Consider the following 24,973-nt stretch of genomic DNA (forward strand, 5'->3'; position numbering starts at 1 on the left):
AGGCGCATGCCGCATAAGTTATAACCTTGTATTTACACCGATTGAGTCAACTATTCAATCTCGTTTGCATCATTTTTGTTCGTTGGTACTCGTTCTAAATTGCGGAATGGGAGATAGATCTCACTAGTTACATTAGATGGTAGTCTATTTTTATATGGAGTACTTCATAGTACCTCATAGGGATAATATTAGATCAGCGCGGGTTATAAACTCCACATAACACTGAACGAAAAAAGCACGAGCTAGTTAAAGCACGACTTGAAGTCTTGAACATCATTTTTTCCTGTGGGGTCGCGTATTATGCTTGGGCTCCAACTTTTTGGAGAATAAACAAGACCGACCTAGTGCATAAAGATGGATCTGAAGAGAAATATAGGTCCGCACGAGAAAAGCACGATAGACATGAGGTTTGATTCGACACATCATACCAATTATGGTTATTATACATAAAGATAACACAATGCACCAACCTTTACTAATTTTTTAACAAATGTGCTACAGTTTATAGACAAATACCCAAAGTTGATCGCAATTTTTTGGCTATACCCGGGTACAGCCAAAGCTGGCTATACCCCCATCCAAAACGATGTCGTTTTGTGTTGTTTAAAATGAACATTAATATACTGGTACAAAACTGAACATTTACTATTTCGGAAATTAACATTTATTTATTTATTTGGAATGAACATTTACTATTTTGGAAATGAACATTTATTTATTTATTTGGAAATAAACTACAAAAATGAACATTTACTATTTTGGAAATGAACATTTATTTATTTATTTGGAAATAAACAATATAGGCGCTTGTAAAAATATAAAAGTCTAATGAAGTGAACAATTTTATTATGAACATTAACCATATATTTATTGTGAACAAACAAATAAACGAGAAAGAACAAATAATTCAACAAAAAAGAACAAACAATATAAAAAAGAACATAAAATTCCAGAAAAAAGAACAAACAATACAACAATTATGAACAATTTTATGATGAATTTTAAAGCCAACATGAAATAACAAACAATACAACAATAAGTTTGATGAATGAATTTAAAAAACAACAAGAAAGAACAAACAGTACAACAAGAAAGAACAAACAATACAAAAAGAAAGAATAAAAGATTAATGAAGAGTTTAATTATGAACATTAATCATTTGATTATTATAAACAAACAAATAAACAAGAAAGAACAAATAATATAAAAAAGAACATAAAATTCCAAAAGAAAGAACAAAAAATACAACAATTATGAAAACTTGATGATGAATTTAAAAAACAACAAGAAAGAACAAACAGTACAACAAGAAAGAACAAACAGTACAACAAGAAAGAACAAACAGTACAATAAGAATGAACAAACAGTACAATAAAAAAGAACAAACAGCCGACAAGAATGAACAAACAATATGAGCGCGTCGTTTTTGGGGGTACAGCCAGAGCTGGCTATACCCGGGTACAGCAGTTATCGATTGGTTGATCACTTCTCATTTTATTTTGGGCTAGCATGACTGCATGGCTAAATCTATAGACTAGACACCACCAACTCATTTATTCATGAGCATTCTAACTTATATAAGATTCATATAAGAACACCTTATGCAAGTGAACATTGAGAACAAGTCCTAACCACTTGTTGAAAATAATTTCAAGTAGGTATTTTTATTACTTCGTACTTTTTTGTATTTCGAGTTAAAATAATAATTATTTATTTTATGGCTTATGTTATTTGTAAAAATAACAACACTTTAGATATTATATTTAAACAAAAATTAACACTAAGTATCAAGTCTCTATTGGATTCTCACTACTCTAAATACTAGGGGAAGGAGGATCCCATAAAATTTAGGCAAATTTCATCATCCTAAAACAGTGAGTCAATGACAAGGAAAAATCAATACTTATGAACGAGGCACTTAAACCACTTATATATACGAAGTATATGCCTACGTATCCTCTTACACCATTTTATACAAGTTGCTTATACTCATAAGACATTTTCTAAAGGACCAAATAAGGGGAGGATATATGACGCTTTCAACTCGGCCAATTCGCTTTAAAAGGCTAGGAATTCACACAACCTATATTTGTAAAAATATATGTTAATGTGATCCCGAAAAAGAAAGATTCAGAACTCAGGAGTCCATTTGCCTTCTTGTCTGTGAGTCTTGCTCAGTCCATCTCCGGCTTTCTTCCCACAACTGGTTTTCCAACCCTAACTTCCGGAGCTCCAGAAGCCCTCGTTCAACTGCAAAACCAAACCACGGATAAAGAAATAGTTTAGGACATGAAGCCCAAGCAATTAAATTAAATGTTGCCTAAAACCAGTATGTATCTTGTAACATATAAGGGCCTTTATACATCAGGACATCAGATAATTGAGAAATCAGATAATTTCATATCCAGTACATCACACATGCCATGCCACTCGGTGACTCCTCACAAGTCCAAGAATTATTGCAGAAATTATGCTTGGTTATTACTTATTACTTGTTACTCACACATATAAACTCATGAAAACTGAATCACAAAAAAGGTCCTCTATAAATATGAATAGTATACGACTTGAACCAATAGCCAACAAGGAGATCCCATGAAAATATCAAATCGCACATACCATATCAAAAACATTTTGCCAAGTAAAGCCAATACTGATGATAGTTGTGGAGTTTCAGACTAAAAATATTCTAGTTTAAGTTGATTATAGAAAAAACATTTTTATATGCTCTGTCTTCGTTAGAGAAATGCAGTATTAAGTGCAATGTTGTCCATTTATCCTCAGTGTAATGCTTCGCCAAAGAAATTCCTCCATTTGTTCACAAATAGTAACTTTTATTAATCCATGAGGTGGTAACACCCTCCAACGAAGCTTTAAATGAAAAAGACAAGGAAGAAGGCTTTGCTATCAAACTAAAATTTTCTCTCTTTCAGTGTTTATTCTTAAAAGGTAATGGATCAAATGACACAATTTCTGAATGAAAACTATCTATACATACATATACGTTATTATTGAGAGACATGGGGAGTATTAAGATACCATCAACTGCGTCATGCGAGGAACTTCCTCTTGCACTATGGTTAATCCAAAAGCGCAGGCGTTCATCTACTATGTCTGGTTCCAAACCATGGTTTCTCGCTCTTCTCCAAAAGTACATCAGCCATGCCTGGCAGCACACAGAAAACGATCACAGCCATTGTATTTATAATATGAGTAATAAAACAACAACAACAACAAAAATGAAGTTGAGGAATGAATGAACATCCTAGAAAAAGGTAACAAAAATTTTGAACACATCAGGATCTACTGAGCTCCAGCTTCAGCATAGCACACAGTTGGAACTGTCTCTTACATTTGACTGAACAAATGGAACACGAAGAGAAAGTATGTAGTGATCCTCTATATACACCATTGGATTCCTAATCATGTCATCTACTCAATATTAATGTACAAAACACCTGGATGGGCCTAGACGACTAGGGCCCTTCCATAAGGATTAAGGAACGTGTCTTGAGGCCCCGCCCTCAAGGTTTGAGTCATAACTTGATGCTAGGCCACATCTCCAAATAGAGAACCAAAACTGGGAGTTAACCAACACCAAATAAGAGACAATCCTTTCTTCATTGACTTTTTAATGCATTACACGATGTTCTTAGATACACAGCATTTCACTATCATGCAAAAGCAAGGATTAATGACGAATGCCAAAAAGAGATGACACTGACAAAAGTTTCAGCTTTATAAAGAGTTATCCTCATATTCTAGCACGGGCATCTTCCAAAGGTGAAGAATTTGAAACCTAAGATCCGGAAATCAGATCATAGACAAATTCTAATCTTACTATATCACTCAACTTCAAAGAGTGCTCATGATAGAATAGTTGGCGATTCTTCACAGCTTTTAGGTAGATGTTCTTAGCAGTAGAATAGAATTATTCAACAAGAATAGAATAGAATTATTCATAAAAGAAAATACTTCATTGGTCTCTTCAAGAATAGCGTAATTTGTTCATATCAGATGGATGTTAGAACCCCACAGCCACTTCAAACAACACAAGTTAACTGGCGACCGACCATGAAAGTTGCTGCAACTTCTCATCTAGAAGAAACATTACACCTCCTGTTCCTACAATGGAAATTTTGTACATGTTCCCAAAAACGGTAGAGAAATAGCAATCAATCTTATGACACATCCAGGCCGAGAGTCCAATGTCAAGTTTATTGATTTAAGTCACAAACATGGTAATTCTTCTTAACAGCATATTACGTGAGTACGAGCTCACAAGATAGTGGTTGAAGTTTATGGATTAGCTCACTGAGATTATTTTTAAACATGCTAAATAAAAAATTCTACTCCATCAGTCCAATTTGTATTGTCTTTTATTTCAAGAAATAGAATAAATTAAGCTTTACAAACACTTGCCCATAGTGTAAGTTTCTGAAAATTAAAATTGGATAATATAAATGGGAAACACGAAATGGATCAAGTTGATAATACGAAGTATATGAGATAAAGTGAGCAATTACTGCTTGCTGAGGGGAATTAAAATATCAGACATTATTAGGCAAGGAAAAAGTTAACTGCGATTTCCAATCAGTGCAAAACACATTTTTTAACTGAAATATAGAGAGATATAGATTGAAGAAAAACTGGGGAAGTTACATCCTACCTGCTTAAACTGCACTTCTTCAGATTCCTCTTGGCTCAAATCTGAAATAAGCACAAACTTGGATATATAGTTACAGGCATAAACTAAGAATAAACTCTGGTGCTAAAGGATGTTCCAAGATACTTGAAACAAAAATATGACCCTGTGCAATTGCTCTTGCTCACTGTCATTCTAAGTCTTAACAGGCATAGCATATGGTTAATTATAGACACATTTTTCCATTTCATATGGAAAACCTAAAAGAAGTGAGATAAACAAAGCTTCTAGAACTGGGAGAGACAAACAAAAAGTATGAGAACTTCAGAAGATAGAAACAAATAAAGACTCCCATTGTCTCACTAGTCACTACTCTGTACTCTCACACTCAGTTTGTTTTAAGGCTCTAAAATTTGAGACTTACGTATGCAAATTAAAGAAAGATTTTTTTTTTTTTTTTTAAAGTATCTACCCCCTCCCACCAAAAGAATAAAAAAATAACACACACACAAACACATGTAGTGGCTCAGTAGCCAGTGCCACTGGTATTTGTGTAGAGACATTGTCAGGGAAAATTACTTTCTAGATAAAAGCTTTTCTCCTGATGCATTGACAATTCCCAATTAATGGAAGCCTCCTGTCATTGCTCAAAACATCTTCTTTTTTCTTTATCTAGCACTCAGCTCAAACTTTTAATGCTAAACCTATTTTTACTAAATACTACGAAGTATTATGTAAGTCCACGAAAATTAGGTATGATAGGTTACTAATAAGGGAGAAAAGGGGGAATAAAATTTACTAATGAAAAAGAAAAGGAAAGCCTTAAAAAGTAGCCAATACGATCACAAGAATTTCTAGTAGAAACTTGTAGTCTTGAACGAATGCAATCCAGGGAACAAAACAGTGACAGATAAGAGATTTGTAAGCTTGCCAAACCAATAGTAAATCAAGGGGTCATGTGGTTGGTAAAGTAAGAACTCAGTCAATACAAGGCCGGTAGAACTTATACGACCAATTTAAAAATCTGTTGCTACCACGATGCATGGCTGTTGCACCATAAGAGGGATAATTAGACATCAAATTAGGTCTGGTTATCAATCATGTGATCAGTACCCATTATCCCAACTTAAATCACATACTGTGTAATGAACTCTTACACTTCCTTTTTAAACAGAAAAAAGGCACTCAGATCATAGAATACTGGCTTAACTGGAAATTTTCTAAATCCTTAGTTCATAAAACTTGCAATATTGGTGTTGTAATAAAAATTATCCTAAGTCTCATCACCTTCATATTATCAGTCATATTTTTATCTGCAATAGATGTATAATTAATTATTTCTTAATATGGAAGTCTGATAAAGGTGAAATTTACTTCATGTCCACATGGGTTAAACCGGAAATATAATAGGAAAAACTTGATTTCAAAGAAATATGAAATGGACCTGGGCAACCCAATAAGGAGGAGGAGAGTTCGGTCCATTTATAAGCCCAATGGAGATTCCACACTAAAACCAATTGGCAATAGTGGGAGTGCCTCCACGAGCTTATAAGGTGGTATTTCTCTCATTTTTCTCCAATGTGGGACAACTCACATGTGGACAACATAAGGTCTCAGCACTCCCCTTCACATGTAAGTGTCCTTAGAATTAAGAGCACACCGGAAGGTATTATAGCCCTCATTGGGAATGAACATCTAATAGAGGTCCCTTAACCAGTGGCTTAGAAATGCCCAGTTATGAAAGGCCCAACAAACCTGGGCTGTGATACCATGTTAAATTTCAGAGAAATATGAAATGGGCCTGGGCAACCCAATGAGGAGGCGGAGAGTTCGGTCCACTTATAAGCTAAATGAAGGTTCCACACTAAAACCAATTGGCAATAGTGGGAGTGACTCCACAAGCTTATAAGGTGGTATTTTCTCTCCTCTTTCTCCAATGTGGGACAACTCACATGTGGACAACATAGGGTCTCAACACAATACGAGCACTTTTTTAAGAATTAGACTTTCGAAAATTTGAAAACTTTTGAAAAGACACAACTCACCAAAAGCTTCTGAAAATTTCTGACTCGGAGATCTCAAGTCATCTGCATAGAGAAGTTAGAAAAGTATAGTCAGGAACAAAAATGAAATATTCTGCATGACAAAAGTTTTTGAAAATATCAGCAGCTTTACACAAATCATACTCCTGAAAGAAGTCATAACCTAAGTTGGTGTAATAAGATTCCATCTAGTGGAAGTTCTATTTCTGCTCGTAGGAAAGATGTGACCATAATATATCAGAAAGAAGCAATTCAAACAGTTGATTAATAAAAGAAATGACTAGTTATTGCATTTAGTCTAAAAAGAAAAAAGAGAAGGTTGAACATTATTTAGTATTTATTACAACTGTGGTCTCCACCTGTTCAACATGGTAATGGTAGTGTTTTGGATCCCTACCCTTCCCATAAAAATAAAAATAAAAGCTCCTTTTCCCAAATATCAATCCAAGATTCTCCACCTACGAGGTAATGCCACTTCTCCCAGTAATCCGCTGGAAATTAGCATTTAGGTCTTAGGAGGTTGTCACATTAGAGCAAGCATGTAAGCTGTATAGAGCCCGTAATGCACCAAAGCCAACTTTTCTTATCTGTTAAATCTTAAATGAGATGCATGTTAAAGAGATATTAGCATTAGCTATTGACTGCCTATTGATTTCCTTCAAGGTCTATTCAAGAAATATAAGGGAGAAGAGCTTGATGATTTGCTTTCGATGGCCAAACAGAACGTCTACTCAATAAAAACAATACCAGGGTACACATCATCCAAAGACATGACTTAAGATTTATATAGTAATAATAGTATATATCGTGTCGTCTAACATGGCCGTTGTGAAAGTCCTTTTAAGTAGTTGCCAATGCCAATACAAACTCGGCTCACTGTATCATAGGTCCTTCAGTAGTTGTAAGTTCCAAGCCAAACTTAACATGTCTGGCCACGTCGAAGGCTTAGACCCTCGAAGTTGTGTTTTTGGTGTTCACCTTTCTTAATGCATCTTAACTATCTATTTTCTTTTCAACTTTTCAAGGGCTTATATTAAGTTGTAATTAGGGTTTAAGAACTGTAGTAAGCCACAAAGCCTCATTATATTAATGGATGTAAGCGTCAAACACTCAAAACAAAATAGTTTGTTTTAATAATTGAAAGCATGAACCCTTGCGTCTTTGCGAGTTGTAACTCCTCTTCCTATATAGATCTAGCCTTTGAGGCAACCCCTTAATTTTTATTATTTCTTACCACTGTGAAAGGATCATGGAGGAGCTAATTTCATACCAGTTGCCTTAATAATATAGGGGTTAGGTCTACTTCTTTAAGTATTAGTACTATCGCCTTCACTTGTGCTGGATTTTGGTTCTAATATAGTCTTTAAACCTTTTTCTTGGTAAGTAATAAGATATTATTTGCCAAAAAAAGTCAGAGAAATCCATCAACTTTGTGTCCCACAGACCAGCTCCACATAGCATTACCCTCTCTGAGCAGTTACCCTCATGTTTTAAACGTGCATTTGAACATTTTAAGCATGACAATTCTCTTTTCGCTAAATGATCACCTGAGGCGGAACAATAGCTAACCAATTTCGCCACAAACTTGCTCAGTGCATGAAAAGCAAGAGAACAACAACATCATGCAAACCTGTAAAAGCAGGCTTCTGCATATTCCTCCGTCTGTGTTGAGCCATTGCGACCCTGATGGCATCTTCCACCTTCAAGGAAATCAAATTAAACATATTATGCTTACAGTAACTGCTGCTAATAAAACAACAGAAATTATACATCTAATCTCTTCTCCCTCCCATAATAGCAAGTAAAACCAGCAATGTACAGCAAAAATCATTCCCCTGGAATGTGAGCTACTTACAATAACTGCTGTTTATGAAAGCATAGCAATAGTACACCTATTTCTTCTGCCTCGAGAATAAAACCAGTAATGTACAACAAAGATATTCCCTAGTTGATGTAAACTTCAAGGAGGCCCTTATCTTATAGTCGAGATATTGCATAACTTAAGAAAGTAAGAAATGATGATAACAACAGTTGCAGCAACCCGACTTCACAAACAAAAAGTCTATTCCAAAATGTGGAAGTGAATGAAATGACAGGAGTTCTGCCTTTTTTTTTTTCCTTTTAAAAGATTCATCTTTAAATGTCTCCTATATCATCCCAATTTGCGACCATTATGTCAGGAAAGGAGGGAAGTTGGGATAGACTACTTTGTTGGAGATATTAGTAGAAGCAATGAAAAAGGATAAAACACTTCTAATCAAAATGTGTGTTACTATATTCATATGTATCATCATACAACCTATGTTCCATAGAATTTTACCCAGTCCAAACCAAATGAGAATTTACTTTAAAGGCCCAAAAGTTAAAAGTTGTCCAGGTAACACCGACCCGTCATTTTAATTAAAATCAGCCGCAACATGATTACAACAGGCATGCAGAAAAGTAGAGAACTATGCTAAAGAAACCGAATGGGAGATGCCAGATGAAGCATCCTGCAAACCACTATATGGAAAGACATCCAGCTCAAAAACAGCTGCTCTTGCCAGAGCAGACAAAAACAGACAAATGTCTGACTTGACCAGCAGAGAGCATAACATTAAGGGATGAATCATCGCTTAAAAAAATCACGCTTGCAAAGGTTCTGATACTTGGCTGTGCAATTTCTAATGACTAGATATGCTGAAAATAAAGATGCACAAGTATAAAAATGCATAATTAGGTGTAGTTATATGGAAGCAACCTTAAGCACAGAAAGTTCCCTCAGACCTCTCTCTACTATAAGCATGCTCTCAGCGCTGCCCTCTCCTGAAAGTTCAATGGCATCACGGATAGTCTTTTCCCTTCTATCATCAGTGTTAGCTGCACATAAGTAGACAGTGAATCACCATGGATCATATTTCTTTATATTTGACTATAAATAAGGGACACTCTACAGTCTACATTTGGTGTCTTTTTCATTAAAATAATTCACGTGGTGTAGATTTCAAACTACATTCACACTCAGTTATTAAGTTTTTGCTTAGTCCATATACTTATAGTGAAAACCAAAAACAAATAATAGCTTATTTAAAAGGTGGTCTATATCTAAATAATAAACCCTCTAGACCTGTTCACTGCTAATACCACAGACCAGAAAAACCCTTAACTGGACTTTTCAAGAATTTATGAGCCATCAGTGTTCCAAGACTTCCAACCTTAGCTCAAACCTCCTCCCTTCTCGCTCCCTCTCCTCTTCCTCCACACTCCCTTTCACTCTGACAAATGGAAACCATTAGCAAGGCTCATGTGTGGAGTCTGTGGACTGTGGCTCAAAAAGACCTTGGATAACTGCAGGTCCTTCAGGAGCAACCAGCAACGCAGTTGTTGGTTCGCAGGGCTTTGCATTAAAGGAGAAACACCGCAAGCCCACAAAGAGAAGGGGGAAAAGGGGAATTCACCACAGAGGTCAGTAGAAGTGGGAAAGGAGGAAGGATAGCCCCACATCTCAGAGAATCCCAGAATGCAAACACTGAATATCCATAAGGCCAAACTCCCATAGAATGTCAGAACTTACAATAAAAATACCCTTATCACTAATGGGTAGGGTCTAGGTAGGGTCTAGTAATACCCGGACCCGGACCCTAATTTTTTGACATATACCCATACCCTACCCTTACCCTATAGGGTCTAAAATTATAAGACCCTTACCCGGACCCTATGGGTCCGATAGGGTATGGGTAGGGTCTAGGGTCTTATGCGGGTCCGCGTTAAACTATACTTTTATTTCCTTTTTTGTATACAATTATATGTAATATGCAAAAATAATACAAGAACAACGAGTAATAAGGCATTTTAAAACAAATAAATAGCTAGTCTTCAAAAATTATCCTTGTCTTTCCTTAAACACAATACATTTTAAAGTACGAAGCTCATAAGTTACAAAATCCCACATTCTTAACTACACAACATTAATGTTAATAAATAGGCATCCATTCAGTACTTTAGTAGTAGTTATCGTCCATATCATCATCTACTTCATCATCAAGATCCTACCAAAAAAGTGAAGTACATAAAAATAACAAATTTTAAGCGGGTCTAAATATAGGGTATGGGTAGGGTATGGGTCTTAAGGGTCCGCGGGTAGGGTATGGGTAGGGTACGGGTCTGAAAAATTAAGACCCTTACCCTACCCTAAAAAAAACAGCATATGCCCATACCCTACCCTTACCCTATAGGGTCTAAAAAATAAAGACCCATACCCTAATTTTAGGGTAGGGTCCGACAGGGTCCGGGTAGGGTCCTAGACCCGCTGCCATCCCTACTTATGTATATCAGCTCTTATAGGAGTCGGGGCACACACATTTATTTATTTATTTTAGATATTAAAATTATTGTACTTTTTGGTCAATTCTCATACAGTACAGGAGAAATTTTTGCCAAGTACTATTTTCACTCTTGCTAAAATGCTAATAGGTTTACATTATAACATCATCCAAAACTTTTGTGGAAAATGTACACTTTGAATAAGAAATGGATGCCACATGGAACTTGTGAGAGGGCAAAATTACTCTGTTATTCTGACTCTTCAAAACACTTTGTCCTACAGAACGAATGTATTTGACACCTCAAATGGATATGAACGTTATAAGATAGCAGAAAACATTAGAAAAACAGACATCCATGAGAATTGTTTGATACCTGTAACAATCTGACATTTTTTAAGCGTGAGGAATATTTAAGGGTAATATGTGGGAAATAATGTATAAAACAGCAGTAGTCAGAAGCACGCTATAATAATCCATTTGAAGTAATAACCAATGAAAATAACAATATTTCTGCACCTGAGTGATTGTCTTCCTTTGCTTTCTGTCCTGCAGCAATAACAATTTCAACAGGTAGTGGGGCAAAGGATGACCAATATTCAAGTTTGGCTTCCGCGATATCTGGATAAATCCCTTAGATATGAATAGAAAAAATATCAGCTCTTCATTGTTCAAGCAAAAAATAAATAAAAACGAAGCCATCTAGCAAAAGAAAGAGTTGAAGAAATTAATTGTTTGTTGGAAAAAGGGATTATGTCTCACATAGAGATAATGCAAGTTCCAGTCAACAAGAATTAAAGTTCATATAATTATTTAGGAAAATTGCTTGAAATGTGAATGAGATGAAAGGTTAATCAAACAGAATATTTGGTTATATGCAACATAATCTTAAGCTTTTGAGAACATGGAAAGTTAAATTAGATGCCAACAAGCTCTTGTTAAACCCAAGCTTTCAATTACCATATCGGACGCATAAACCCCAATATCGAGCAAGCCAACACCTCTTCAGAACCACCTCTTCCTGTTCCAACGATGTGAACCATGTTAGTAAAAAGTAGAAACAACTATAATTAGACATGAAAGAAGAGTATAACTCAAACCATCTCTTCCTGAGTCAACATCAATCTGTGAACCATAGACCGAAGGGATCTTAATTCAGACTCGGACTCCTGGAGTTGGTCAAGCGCAGAAATTGCCTCATCCCTAGCAGTCTGTTCACGATAAAGTGCCATTTTATTTTACTAGTCAAAATGCATGAGAAAGATATCTAGCCACTGAAAGATAAGCACCCAGAGAAGGTAAAACTTAGATACCTCTGCTTCCATCCTAAGTGCTGCAATATCTCCAGTTTTGCCACCATATTTTTGTGAAGCAACTCTCAGTGCAGCCTGCAGATGAAGAAAGAGGTGGACGATGGTATAATTATAAGTAACATGAGGCAAGTGTTTCATAAACCAAGGAAAAAATCAAGAAGTTTCTAGGCATTGAAGAAAGTGCGATAAACTGATATTATGGAGAGGGTAGTTTAGGAAATAGCTTTATAAGTTAGTAGGGGTATCTGGGGAATAAGTTAGGTAGTTAGGAAGTAGTAGTATATATAGAGAGGTTATTGACAGGGAATGGCATGTTGAATTGTGGAGTAATTTGGTTGAGCTTTTAAGAGCTCACTGGGAGAGAAATCAAGCCTCTCGAATGCTTGAATATTGGTTACTTCTTGTAATTTCATAATCAAATCTTCATTAGTCTCTTGATTTATGGTCTGTTATCTATGCTAATTCATAGCAGAAAGCTGCTTCAGTTTGGTAACCCCGTAAAAAGAAAGAGAAGGTTTCCTGATGGGCAAACCATTTTTAAAATTCAAATAATATCAGAAATCTTAGCCTGTTTTCTCTAGCTTTTACCAAACTGAAGATTTCAAAGCAAGAGCAACAACAATGAGGAGGTCCTATCTTCTGAAACAATTAAAAAAAACCTCATCATACGAGAATAAGAGGATAGAAAGATGAAATATTCCTTTTTCTAAAGCCCGTTTACCATAGTGATAGGGACCCTTAATATATCTAGTTGTCATTTTCTATCCGTAACTCTGCACCAATGGATCCACTAAATCATCTAGGACAACTTTAATAAGTTACTTCATTAAAAAAAAGGCTGAAAATGAGATTGCTCAAAAGCATGCTTACCTTCCCGCTTCCGTTATAAAAAGATAATTTCACCCTTGTAAGGAATTAAACATGTTTATAAAGCAAAAAAAAAGTGCACGTGATAAGAGAATTCCACTGTGTATTTTTACTGCATATAAAAGTAACCAAAGAAGATACAATAGCGCAATTAGCATACAAACCTCCCTTTGCTGCAAGGCTGCCTCTTTTCTGAAGAACAAAAAACAATATCAGCCGGTTGAGCATAATAAAACATCAGGACTATACACAGAGGATTGCTTAAAATTGATGCTTGCCTGTTTAAAAGTCGAGCTTCCATAGTCACACCCTCTCCGAGATTAGCAACCTAAAACCAAGGAAGCATGCTTTTAGTGGAAGAAGGGAAAACACTGAAAGTTGTATGATCAGTCATAATACAAACTTGAAATTCAAAATCCATAATTTGATTATCCAAAGGAGAAGTAGAAGATTTTAGAAGAAATGAAAACAACAATCATCCAAAATAAAATCTAGTTACGTGGTTCACCGATAGTGCATACTTCTCGAAAGGAGCTTTGTTTAAGAAAATATTTGCAGTCCAGGAATCATTATTCTTAGGAGAAACTTCATCACCCTCCCTAGTCCTTAATCCAAAACGAAAACTATAACACTCAAATGCTTGCAAATAATTTTTTACCCAAGATCTGATGGATCCGCTACAGGACCTCTTACTCCTTGTCCAGACAGAAAGAAGAAAAGAAAAGAAAAAAGAACGACCTACTACCTCTATCCTCCTAGGCAAAAGATGATAAGAATTTCAGTATTTCCCTTTCAGCAATATAAGAAGAAAAAAAATATTTCATGAAGAGGCTAAAACATAAAAAGCAAATGTCTAAATCAAAATCTCAGCAAAAAAATGAAGATTTAGTGATAGAATCGCTCTCTTTTCATTCTGTATCCAATATAATATAAATCAACTTTCTTTATATCACTTGGTTTGACAACTCATAAAAGACCCTATCCTTGTACCAGCAGACTCTAGAACTCATAAATGGCATCTTGTATGAGTTTCTCTAAAATGATGATACGAAAACAGTCATGTAATGTTTAAGAGTCTTATTGGGTTGAATTTCAAGCTTAATGAATGGACTACTTCGTTAAGTAGCCAAGAAGGAGCATATAAAACAGACCAAAAACCATTTCCTTAATGCAAAAAGATCAACATGTCGGCATTCCGCTTTAACGTCTAAAGAAAGCAATATCTCTTCATTCAAATGCAGTGCAAATCTACGCTCCAGCAGCCTTACCAACATTGAAGTTTACCTGTTTCTCAAGTTGCTTAGCTCTTGCTTCAGAATCTTGGATCCGTTCCTCTGCAAGTCGGAGCTGAAAGGACATGCATAGTATAAGCAAAGAGAACATAAGTAACATAATCACGGATGCCTCTTCAACCAGCCCAACTCCAATACACTAAGCCCAAAAAAGTATTGTAAGAGCATAACTGAGAGTCAAGATGTAAAAGAGAAGAAAAAGAATTCCAGCAGTGCACTGCACCTTATCAAGAAGACGGTCATTTTCCTCCTGGAGCATATCAAGCTGCACAAAAATTTCATAATAGATTGATTTAATATAAAAAGAAACCATCACAGGTGAAAACTGGTAACAGTAAACAAACGAGGGGAAACAGGAGAAATATAACCAAAAATCTACTCTACTATAACAGTTTAGAGGTAATACTTAAAATGCTGTCAAAGAAACGAGGAGAATGAAATAAAAATTATGTAAAGATTACAGAACTCGGTGGCACAACATAAGGGAAAAACCTGTCCAGCAATTCAAGCAAGAATCTAAAAGCACTATGTACTGCCTACCTCATCGTGTAGGGCTGTCGAAGAAAGCTGATCATTAGATTCTTTTGGTTCTCTTGATATCATACTTCCAAAGTCCAGCGACAACCTATTGAATGACAGAAATTAACGAGGGTCCTTCGTAATAACACTACAAAAATCTTGTCAGCTGAGTCAAACACTTCTGAAATAAGCAGTAAGGCTTTGATCTAAGAAACAGAATCCAATTAGAGCAGCCTGTGATACTACTGGAAAAATGCACAACATTTTCCTAAGTAACCACTGTTTGAGAGAGAGTTGGAGAAAGAGGAAGGTTATAGTGGGAGAGATAGGAGCTTATGGGGTGACTAATACGTACATAATAGCTAGCAAACATAATAAGCCAGAGGCAGCCAAAGATTCAGTGTAAAAATAACTAAAAACAACCTAATGTCTGTTCTACCTCATAGGTTTATAACACACTACACATCTCCCCGCAATAAAGTTTTATCATTTGAGGGTCTGCATTACCTCCTATTGCTGCTGCTTCCAGCCAATGGACTCGATGAAATTTGTTGCTTTGTAGATATTTTAACAGCAGGAGGCATCGTAGGAATCGTTTTAATCCCTGAAGGTCGACCTGACAAAATAGAACGCGCAGATGGAGGTTGTTCAGAAGGATTGAAGACCATAGGTGATCGGTCAGATAGGTTGACATCCTCAGAGTTCAAGGGCATAGGGGAATGAGCAGAAGCTTCTCCATCAGTTCTAATAGACAGAGATGGCCTTCCACTCAAGGAATTATGTTCTTCCACCATGTCCATTGAATCCATGGAAGTCCTATGTGTTCTAACTGTTGATGGTAGATGAGCTGATGACTGCTTTGACTCCAGAGCGTTAATGGGTGGCTGAGACAGCCTACCAGCTGAAGTTGGTCTTGGTAATGGATGTTCATGGGTCTTGGCAGAGAACGATGGACGAGCAACCATTGGAGTTCTTAGTGATGGAACTTGCTCAGTAGAAGCTGTACGAAGTGACTACGAAAGCAACAAAAGATTTCCAAGTAAGTTATGTTTCAAAGAATGCAACTATGAGTCACGTCATAGACCCCATTTCCACATTGGTTATCTCAAGAGAAAACATAAGATCACAACCATCACACACATTATTAGATAAATGCAATCTATCAGCAATAATGCTAAAATGTATAGTCTGTGTACAATATACACCGGCTCCCAATGCATCTTCGAGTACTATATCTCTCCATTAAAACCAAGAGTACATTAACTTAAGGCCTAACATATACTGGAACTACAAAATAACATCTTCACTCAATCAATTATGGCTACAACCAGTTCTTTGTAAATAATGTATGTGCAAGTGCTTAGATAATAGCCAAACTATGATAAGAACAACTTGTATCAATCTTGAATGCACGCAAACCCTCTTTACTTCCTTAGTTATCTAAGCATCTTTAGAAACAAAAGAAGAAGCAAATGTCCATCATAACATACCTTTGGAGATCGAGGTCTACCAGACCTTCCAGCAGCAAGGCCAAGGCCACCAAGCGAGCCAACAGGCTGATAATCAACCAAGAGATCATCCTCATCTTCATCTTCATCATCACCCGAATGAGCCATCACTTGTGCAAGTCGTTGAGCCGCTGCCATAGTCGCCACATTCTGAGGCTTCTTAAAGGCAGATATTCCAGACGACGAAGAACGAGCATGACGGTGCAATGGTGACACGGTCACCGGAGACACAGGATCAGGGGGGCTGTCTATGCTCTTTTGTCTATCAAACCTTGCCCTAAACCGATCCATAATCGCCAAAAATGATCATAAACTGCAATACCCAACAGACAAAAACGATCATTCATTCATTCATTATTCATGCCATAACATATTAACATTATGGAAAAACTGAAATGCATTCATTGAGGCAAAAAAACAAACAGTTGGCGTGCATTACATTTAAGAAGATGAATAGCGATGCATGAAGGTACAGATTTCTTCCTGGGATTTTGGTATGCAGTTCAGTACGTGAGATCTAACTAGGGATCGTCGGGTTGTGTTTGCATGAGCGGTTTTGATTTTCTGGCCCTCTGTTTTTCTCTCTCCTCCATTGTTTTGTGTATGTCCCGGAACGTCATACGTGTAACCGAAGCACAGAGTTGCATGCGAGTTTCTTTGAGAACAATAACCGTTTTGTTCAACGGTATTGTATTCATTTTTTTGTCCAAATTTAATACGTATTTACGCATTGGTTGTACTATAGGTTGCTTCGTCTTCCTCCTTGTCCTCTTTTCAGAAAGAGATTCCCCATAAAATCTCTAGAATCACAAATTCTTATTTACAATGGGTGTACAATAAATATTGTACACCAAAATAAAAGTTAACTCAAAATGCTTAAAAGTTAAGCTTATATATGTAAAAGTTATGTATTTTTTAGTGTTAAATTTTTTAATTTTAGTAAAACTTATTTCTTTAAAATGACAAATAATGTATAAAATTAATCATTTAACCCCTTAAAATGTTTATCTATCAAAATTTTTATTACTAATATAAAAGTTAATCAAAATTAGGTTAAAGTTACAAAAAATTGGGTAAAAGTTATCTTGGTGTACAATAAATTTATTGTACACCTAGTGCGCGCAAGACCTTTTGCTCTAGAATAGGGGTAATTATGGCTTCCTTGGCTGTGGATTAGTGCCTCGTTTGTATCGAGGACAGCGTCCACTTTTCCGACTTCCATCTTGCCTTCATCAACAAGGCATCGTTGATCCAAGGGTGGAGATCTTTGCTGAGTCACCGGATCTTGGTTATTGCAACAATAATGATGGTTTAGGTGAGTTAATTAAAGGTTTTACTCCACTAATGCAATTTCACCGTCCTAATTGGACCAATGGGGGCGATTATCCGATTTCAGAAGTTGCAAGATTTTCCCTTTTTTCAAAAATCGCCTTAGGGAAGTTTTTCTCTAAGCTTTTCTTTGCCTTTTCGATTCTTTTCTGTCATTTACTACTTGGTTTCGCGTTTTTTCAATGCATGCAATTTGTTGGTTTATGTTTCGTTTTAAGCTGGTGATGATTACTCTTTTGTTGCAGTTAATTTGTGGCATTCTAGATCCTTCTGTGGCTAAGAATTGTATTAAGTGTTTTTGTTGTGCAACCTTTAATCTTCCTAAGTCTTTAATTCAAGTCTGTAAATACTGTACGAAATTTTTCAGTAGATGCAATTTCACTTCTTACATCAGTCCTTTTCTTCTTACTGTCTTCTCTTCTTGTCTTGTGTTTAAGTGGTTTAAGTTCTCCTTCTTAGTGCAATTTTTCAGTATTCACATTAGTCTTTGGGTTTTAATGTCTAATAACCCTGTGGAGTCTAGCTATGCCTCACTTCTTAAGAAGAACCCTTCTTCAATTCCCAATGAATCTAAACCTGCCAGCTTACCTAGTAATCCAGGTTCTACCAGCTTCTTCAGTCACCCCACCCACAACTCCTTTCTCCTGGGAGGTTGCAGTTCTGATTTTGATCCCAATTCCTCACCTAAGGACAGTTCACACAATAATGCACCACAGATTCCTGGTTCGAATAATGCCACCATCACTTTAGATGCCCCTAAGCTTGACCATGAGCAAATCAAACTTATGGAAGCAACCTGTCTTTTTGGGAAAGTGTGGGGGGAATTTGTGCCTCAAGCTGCTGTCATTGCTAGGATGAAGAGAGACTGGACTTTCATGAGGGGTGAGGCTTCCTTTAGGTTCATTGGGAATGGGTGGTTTCTCATCAAGTTTTCAAACCCTCTAGACAAGGATGAGGTGTGGGAGAGTAGACCCTGGTTTGTGCAAGGATTAAATTTTGTGCTTCTCCCTTGGAGAGCTTCTTTCAAAGCCCAGTTTAATTCCATTACCCATGTTGATCAATGGGTGAAGATCCCTTTCCTCCCCACTGAGTACTGGACTTGGCACTACCTTAATCAAATTGCAAGTTGTGTTGGTCAGCCCATTAAGCTAGATAAGTTTACCATTGAGAATGCAGAGAAGGGTCAGTTTTCTAGAGTGTGTCTCAACCTCAATATAACCAAGCCTGTTCCTAGGTCTATAATTCTGAACTTTGGGTATGACATCCAGGAGTACTTTTTGTCTTATGAAGGTGTCTGGGAAGTTTGCCCTCTTTGTGGTGACCCCAATCATTTTCTTAATGCTTGTCCTAAAAGACCTCCACCTTGTCTTGAGCTGGTTTTGGCTCAACTGGATGAGGCCAAGCTGTCTATAGGGGTTCCTAGGGAAAGTGGAGGGCAAGCCACTCCTTCTGATTGGCTGGCTGTGATGCCAAGGAGGAGAGCTAAACCTAGGAACAACATAAGGAAGAATCATGCTAAGCCTTATCAACAACCCCCACCTGTTCATGCCAGACCAGTGCCCTCCCCCTTTCAAGGGACTAGTGCTGGTTTGCCTGTCATACCTTTAGCCAATAGCTTCCAGGGGCTTCAGGATTTCCAAGTGTCTACTGGTGACACCATTACTTTAAATCCTCCTGCTGTCCAACCCTATGAGGACATTCTTCTTGACTTTGACCCTTTAGAGCTTGCTCCCCAAGGTGTCAACGATGTTCAGGGGGATGATGAGCTAGATATGGGGGAAATTTATGATGGGGATGGCTTTGATGAAAATGATCCCGTGTTCTCTAACTACACTCCTCCCATGGAAGCTGAAAATTCTAAGAGAAGGAAGAGAGATGATGGTAATCTCTCCCCTTCACCTTCTGCTGGATGAGTTGGTTGTCTAAATCTGCTGCTTTTTGGATGATGGATGTTTCTAATTATCTTTTTGACCAGTTGTTACTGGTAGTTATGCCTTTAGGGTTTAGTAGTTATATGCTTTACTTGTTGTTAGGTTATGATACATATGATATTACATAAATCATGCGGAAACAACCATTAACCCAGGATTACATATTATTTACACATAATCATATAGCATAATTTAGATGCATACTCTTTGTTGCGTGCCCTCCCTAGCTGCGCCCGAACCGAACCAGAACAAGTCTTTAGGACTCCAAGTGTCGTCCCTCCGTAGATAGTCCACAGCACGTCCGGATCCGCCTTAAGATTGACCAACTAGAATCGCCCTTAAGGTACTAGAATTTTCGGCACTTTTGAGCAAGATGTGTGGCTGAATTTTTCTCTCAAAAACTCACTTTGAATACTTTGAAACTCGTTATAAATTGTGAACCCAGGCCACATATTTATAGGGGTATGGAAAGGGAATTGGAATCCTATTCAGATACAAATTAATTAAACCTAGAATCCTACAAGAACTCTAATTTAATTAATTTATCAAATAGAATTAGGAATTTAATCATTAACCGAACTCTGCACGTTTTAGGAAACGTGCACGAACACAAACACTTACACACGCACACACGGCAGCCACGATGGGCCGCCCATGCGTGCGCACGAGCAGCAGCCCACGCAGCGAGGCCTGCGCGAGCTGCAAGCCCACGCAGCTCCCGCGCGCGCTGCGCGCGCTGTGCGCGCTGCCACGGCCTGCTGGGCCTGGCCTTGCGCTGGGCCTGGCGTGGCTGTTTGTGCGGCGCGCTTGGCTTGCTGGGCGATGGCCTGGCTTCGTGCTGGGCCTCGTCCGGCAGGCCTCGTCCGATGCTTATTCGTACGATACGCTTCCGATTAAATTTCCGATTCCGGAATTCATTTCCGATACGAACAATATTTAACATTTCCGATTCCGGAATTAATTTCCGTTTCAAAAAAATATTTAATATTTCCGTTTCCGGAATTATTTTCCGATTCCGGTAATATTTCCGATTCTGACAATATTTCCGTTTCCGGCAATATTTCCGATTCTGGTAATATTTCCATTTCCGATAATATTTTCCGATACGTACCATGTTTCCGTTTCCGGCAACATCTACGACTTGGATAATATTTATATTTCCGATACGATCCATATTTCCGTTTCCGGTAATATCATCGTTTCCGGAGTATTCATTTCTTGCTTGTGACGATCTCAGCTCCCACTGAAACCAAGATCCGTCGGTTCCGAATATCCATAGATAGAGTATTTAATGCCATTAAATACTTGATCCGTTTACGTACTATTTGTGTGAACCTACGGGTTCAGTCAAGAGTAAGCTGTGGATTAATATCATTAATTCCACTTGAACTGAAGCGGCCTCTAGCTAGGCATTCAGCTCACTTGATCTCACTGAATTATTAACTTGTTAATTAATACTGAACCGCATTTACTAGACTTAACATAGAATGCATACTTGGACCAAGGGCATTATTTCCTTCAGTCTCCCACTTGTCCTTAGTGACAAGTGTGCATTTTCTAATTCCTTTGTCGCTCGATGCTTGCTCTTGAACATAAGGTAAGAGTTGTCATCCTTATTATGTCCAGAGGTGTTCCTCGGTTTCAGAGTTCAACTGATCAAATAAACAGATAATCATAGCCTATGATTCATCCGAGCACGGCCATGCATTTCACAGTTTCTAGCTCTCCGAGTGGCCTTGTACAACTTTTAAGCATCTCATCCCGATTTATGGGAGGACAATCCCAATCTTGCGATCTTGAGATTAGACTTCGTTTGATAGGTGATTACCTGAGCGTTGCCTTTATAGCCTCCTTTTACGGTGCGACGGTTGGTCAACGTCAAAGCAACCAGTTCTCAAACAAGTAATCTCAAATCACTCAGGTATTGAGGATTTAGTGTCTAATAATTTAATGAAATTTACTTATGACAGACTTTCATCTCTTACAGTAAAGTTTCATAGGTCTTGTCCGATACTAGTCTTCCCAAAGTAAGTATCTATGCAAATGATTATGACATTGCCATGTCCACATAGTTCAAGAAACAGAACTGCTAGTCATCTTGCATTCTAATCGTCTAACGTTTTCTATGCGTCCAATTTTATAGAAAACTCCGATTAGGGACCATTTTCAACCTTTGACATTCAAGTTCACTTGATAGACATTTCTTAGTCACAGGACTGGTCCTGACAGTCTATCTTGAATATATCGTCAGATTGAAGGGACTCATCATTTAATAAACCACAAATTAAATGGAAAAATGAATTCTTTTCATTTATTGTGAATGATTAACCAATAATGTTTTACAAAGATTTAAACTCTAAAACTTTAAAACATTAAACAGAGACATCAAAGCCATTCTCCAATATGCTTGATTCCCATAGCTGCAGTGTGCGAGTTGTGCTTCGCTTGCGGCAGAGGTTTAGTTAATGGATCTGATATGTTGTCATCAGTTCCAATTTTGCTTATTTCGACTTCTTTTCTTTCAACGAACTCTCGTAGAAGGTGAAATCTACGAAGTACATGCTTGACTCTCTGGTGGTGTCTAGGCTCTTTTGCCTGTGCAATAGCTCCGTTATTATCACAATACAGGGCTATTGGTCCTTTAATGGAGGGGACTACACCAAGTTCACCTATGAACTTCCTTAGCCATATAGCTTCCTTCGCTGCTTCTGACAGGCTAAATCGCACTCCTATCAAAGATAAACCTAACGTTCACCAACTAAAAATATAGTAAGGGAAGCAGGGATCGTATCCACAGGGAAACAATGTTCTTTCTACTATTAATTAACTAATCTAGACTACTGGTAACAAAGAGTTGGATTGGTTTGTATATTAAACTAAAGCAAATAATCAAATCGGAAAATAACAATATTAAAGGAATCTAGGGCAACGGTTCACCATAAATGCAGAGCAGGATTGGACAACGGACAATAACAATCAATGAACAATCATAATTAGGAAAACATGCATCTCTCGAATCTTATGAATTCCTTAGGATAGAACAACTAGCGGGCTCTCGCTACGTACTAGAAATAATTCCTATCTAATAGCCACAGACCAAAAAACATCATATTTATACCTCTCGGCGCATAATCTAAGGTTAATCAAACTCAAATCAAAATAGTCCGGCCGAACAGAATTGACGAGCAATAATAATAAGCTATAGAAATTATAATCAATCAATCAATTAATCAAGTCCACATATAATCCCAATCATGCATTCATGGATCCCCTAAACCCTAGAAATTAAACTACTCACTCATGACAATAAATAACAAAGCAATTAACATAATAGAAAACATGATCAAGCAATAAGATAAATTAAAGCAAGAAACAATACCGACTTGAAGAACAATGGAATAATAAAGCTTGAATCTTTGATTAAAATTAAAACTAAGTGTTTGGAGAAAATAGAGAGAACTAAAATAGACTAAGTAATTAGAAAACTAGAATAAAAGATGTCACTAAAAATATAAGGGGCTAGTATTTATAGTTTGCCCAAAATAGAGCCCAAAATCGGAAATAAAATCTCGCGAAATACGCTGGAGGTTGGCGTGGCCCGATCGGGCGAAGCTCGATAGTCGGCCCGATCGGGCAAAATTCCGCCCGATCGGGCGGTTGCAAAATTCCCAGAACAGCGCCTAGAATAACCGCCCGATCCGGCGAAGCCCGCCCGATCGGGCGCGTGTTGAAACTGCACGATCCTCTATCTTAAAAACACCATATCTCCTTCGTTATAAGTCGGAATTAGGCGAGTGACCACTCGTTGGAAAGCTCTTGAAGTCTAGAATCCAACCCAATTTGAATCGCTGCATTTGGAGTTGTATAACTCGAGTTATGATCAAAAGAGTGGACGACATTCAGTTTTCTACTTCTTTCACTATTCGCTTTGCATGAAAATTCTTCCAACTCAATGTTTGCGCTCTCGAAAGTATATAATCTCTTGTATTGATTCAAACGAGTAGGAAATGCACAAAAATATGCTAATTCCTACAATGATGAACCTGAAACTACAAACACACTACAAGGAGCACATTAGTACTAAAATCGCTCCGAAGAGCTCATTTGAGATCAAAAAGTACTAAGGGACGGGGGTAAAAACTCTATATAAAACGCATATATCAAACTCCCCCAAGCTAGATCCTTGCTTGTCCCTAAGGAAGGAAATCATCGATGAATACAAGATCAACTTCACCCCTAACATATTTCAAAACGAAAGACATAATTCAAGGCAAAATCTAACGAGCATGCATCAATGTCAACCAATCAAATCCACCAACCACAAATCCTCCCTAACAATCGTCACGCAAAGCGAACCACAAATGCACAATGGAATTCAAGACTAGTGCTCACACACTCGTCACTCATTTATGTGGCGGATAAAAGATGTACCCGTTCGCTCTACTCCCAACATATAAGTGTACAATGCCCTCCCAAAACTCACAACACTCGTGTGTCTAGAAAAACATACACTCAACCTAATAGTCGACTCGGAATATGTCATGTCATAACTTGCATTGATAAACAACTACTTTCACATTAATATGACTCTATGCACAAAGGTCGGAAGGTCTTCAAAGCTTGTAATGATAGGCTTAGGTAGGGGTGCGGTAAATTTGGGTAAAATGTGAGCTTAAAGCCTTGGCTTTGGGGAGCATAAATCCTAGCAAAACCATGATCAACCACAAATGATGACCACAACTCTCCCACTCAACACATGATGAAACAACAAACAAACCACACTATACTTTCTTGCCTTTCTTTCACAATTAAAATCAATCACTCATAAAGATAAGAAATTACAATACTTGAGTGTAACAATGCTTTGAATTTTTCTATGAGTAATGAATTTTTTTCTTTTTATTTTTTTCAATTTCCTTTTTTTCCCTTTGGAAACCTTCATATTTTCTATTCTTCTCATCTCTTTCACTCTTCATTATTTTTTTTTTCTCTTTTTCAAACAACAAACAAGATAAGAAGAACTCTCTTATTTCCTTTTCAACACTCACTTTGTGCTCAAAACTAAGCACACTACAACTCCCTCACCTCACTTACTATTAGCTCCCCCAAGCTAGGCTTGGGACTAGTAACCAATGGGGCTTTCATGGGCTTGTAATATGGCTAGTCACCGAATAAAGGGGCACAAGCAACAACATGGGTAGAAAAGGAGGGAACAAATGTATCTAG

General features: G+C 37.3%; 1 protein-coding gene across 1 annotated transcript; it reads right to left on the minus strand.

Moving 5' to 3' along the window:
- Positions 1-1,774: 1,774 nt before the first annotated feature.
- LOC110775903 (coiled-coil domain-containing protein SCD2) lies at positions 1,775-17,273 on the minus strand. Its single transcript, XM_021980500.2, has 18 exons — positions 16,927-17,273; positions 16,470-16,800; positions 15,487-15,992; positions 15,001-15,085; positions 14,684-14,725; positions 14,453-14,515; positions 13,447-13,496; positions 13,333-13,360; positions 12,302-12,376; positions 12,089-12,199; positions 11,949-12,009; positions 11,508-11,621; positions 9,428-9,546; positions 8,318-8,387; positions 6,691-6,732; positions 4,670-4,710; positions 3,040-3,166; positions 1,775-2,250 (listed from the first exon to the last, which is right to left on the minus strand). Exons 2-18 carry the CDS (start codon positions 16,776-16,778, stop codon positions 2,138-2,140), a joined length of 1,956 nt encoding a protein of 651 aa, XP_021836192.1. The 5' UTR covers positions 16,779-16,800; positions 16,927-17,273; the 3' UTR covers positions 1,775-2,137.
- Between the last annotated feature and the right edge of the window lie 7,700 nt (positions 17,274-24,973).

Source organism: Spinacia oleracea, chromosome 4 (genome assembly GCF_020520425.1).
Source record: "Spinacia oleracea cultivar Varoflay chromosome 4, BTI_SOV_V1, whole genome shotgun sequence".
Lineage (NCBI taxonomy): Eukaryota > Viridiplantae > Streptophyta > Magnoliopsida > Caryophyllales > Amaranthaceae > Spinacia > Spinacia oleracea.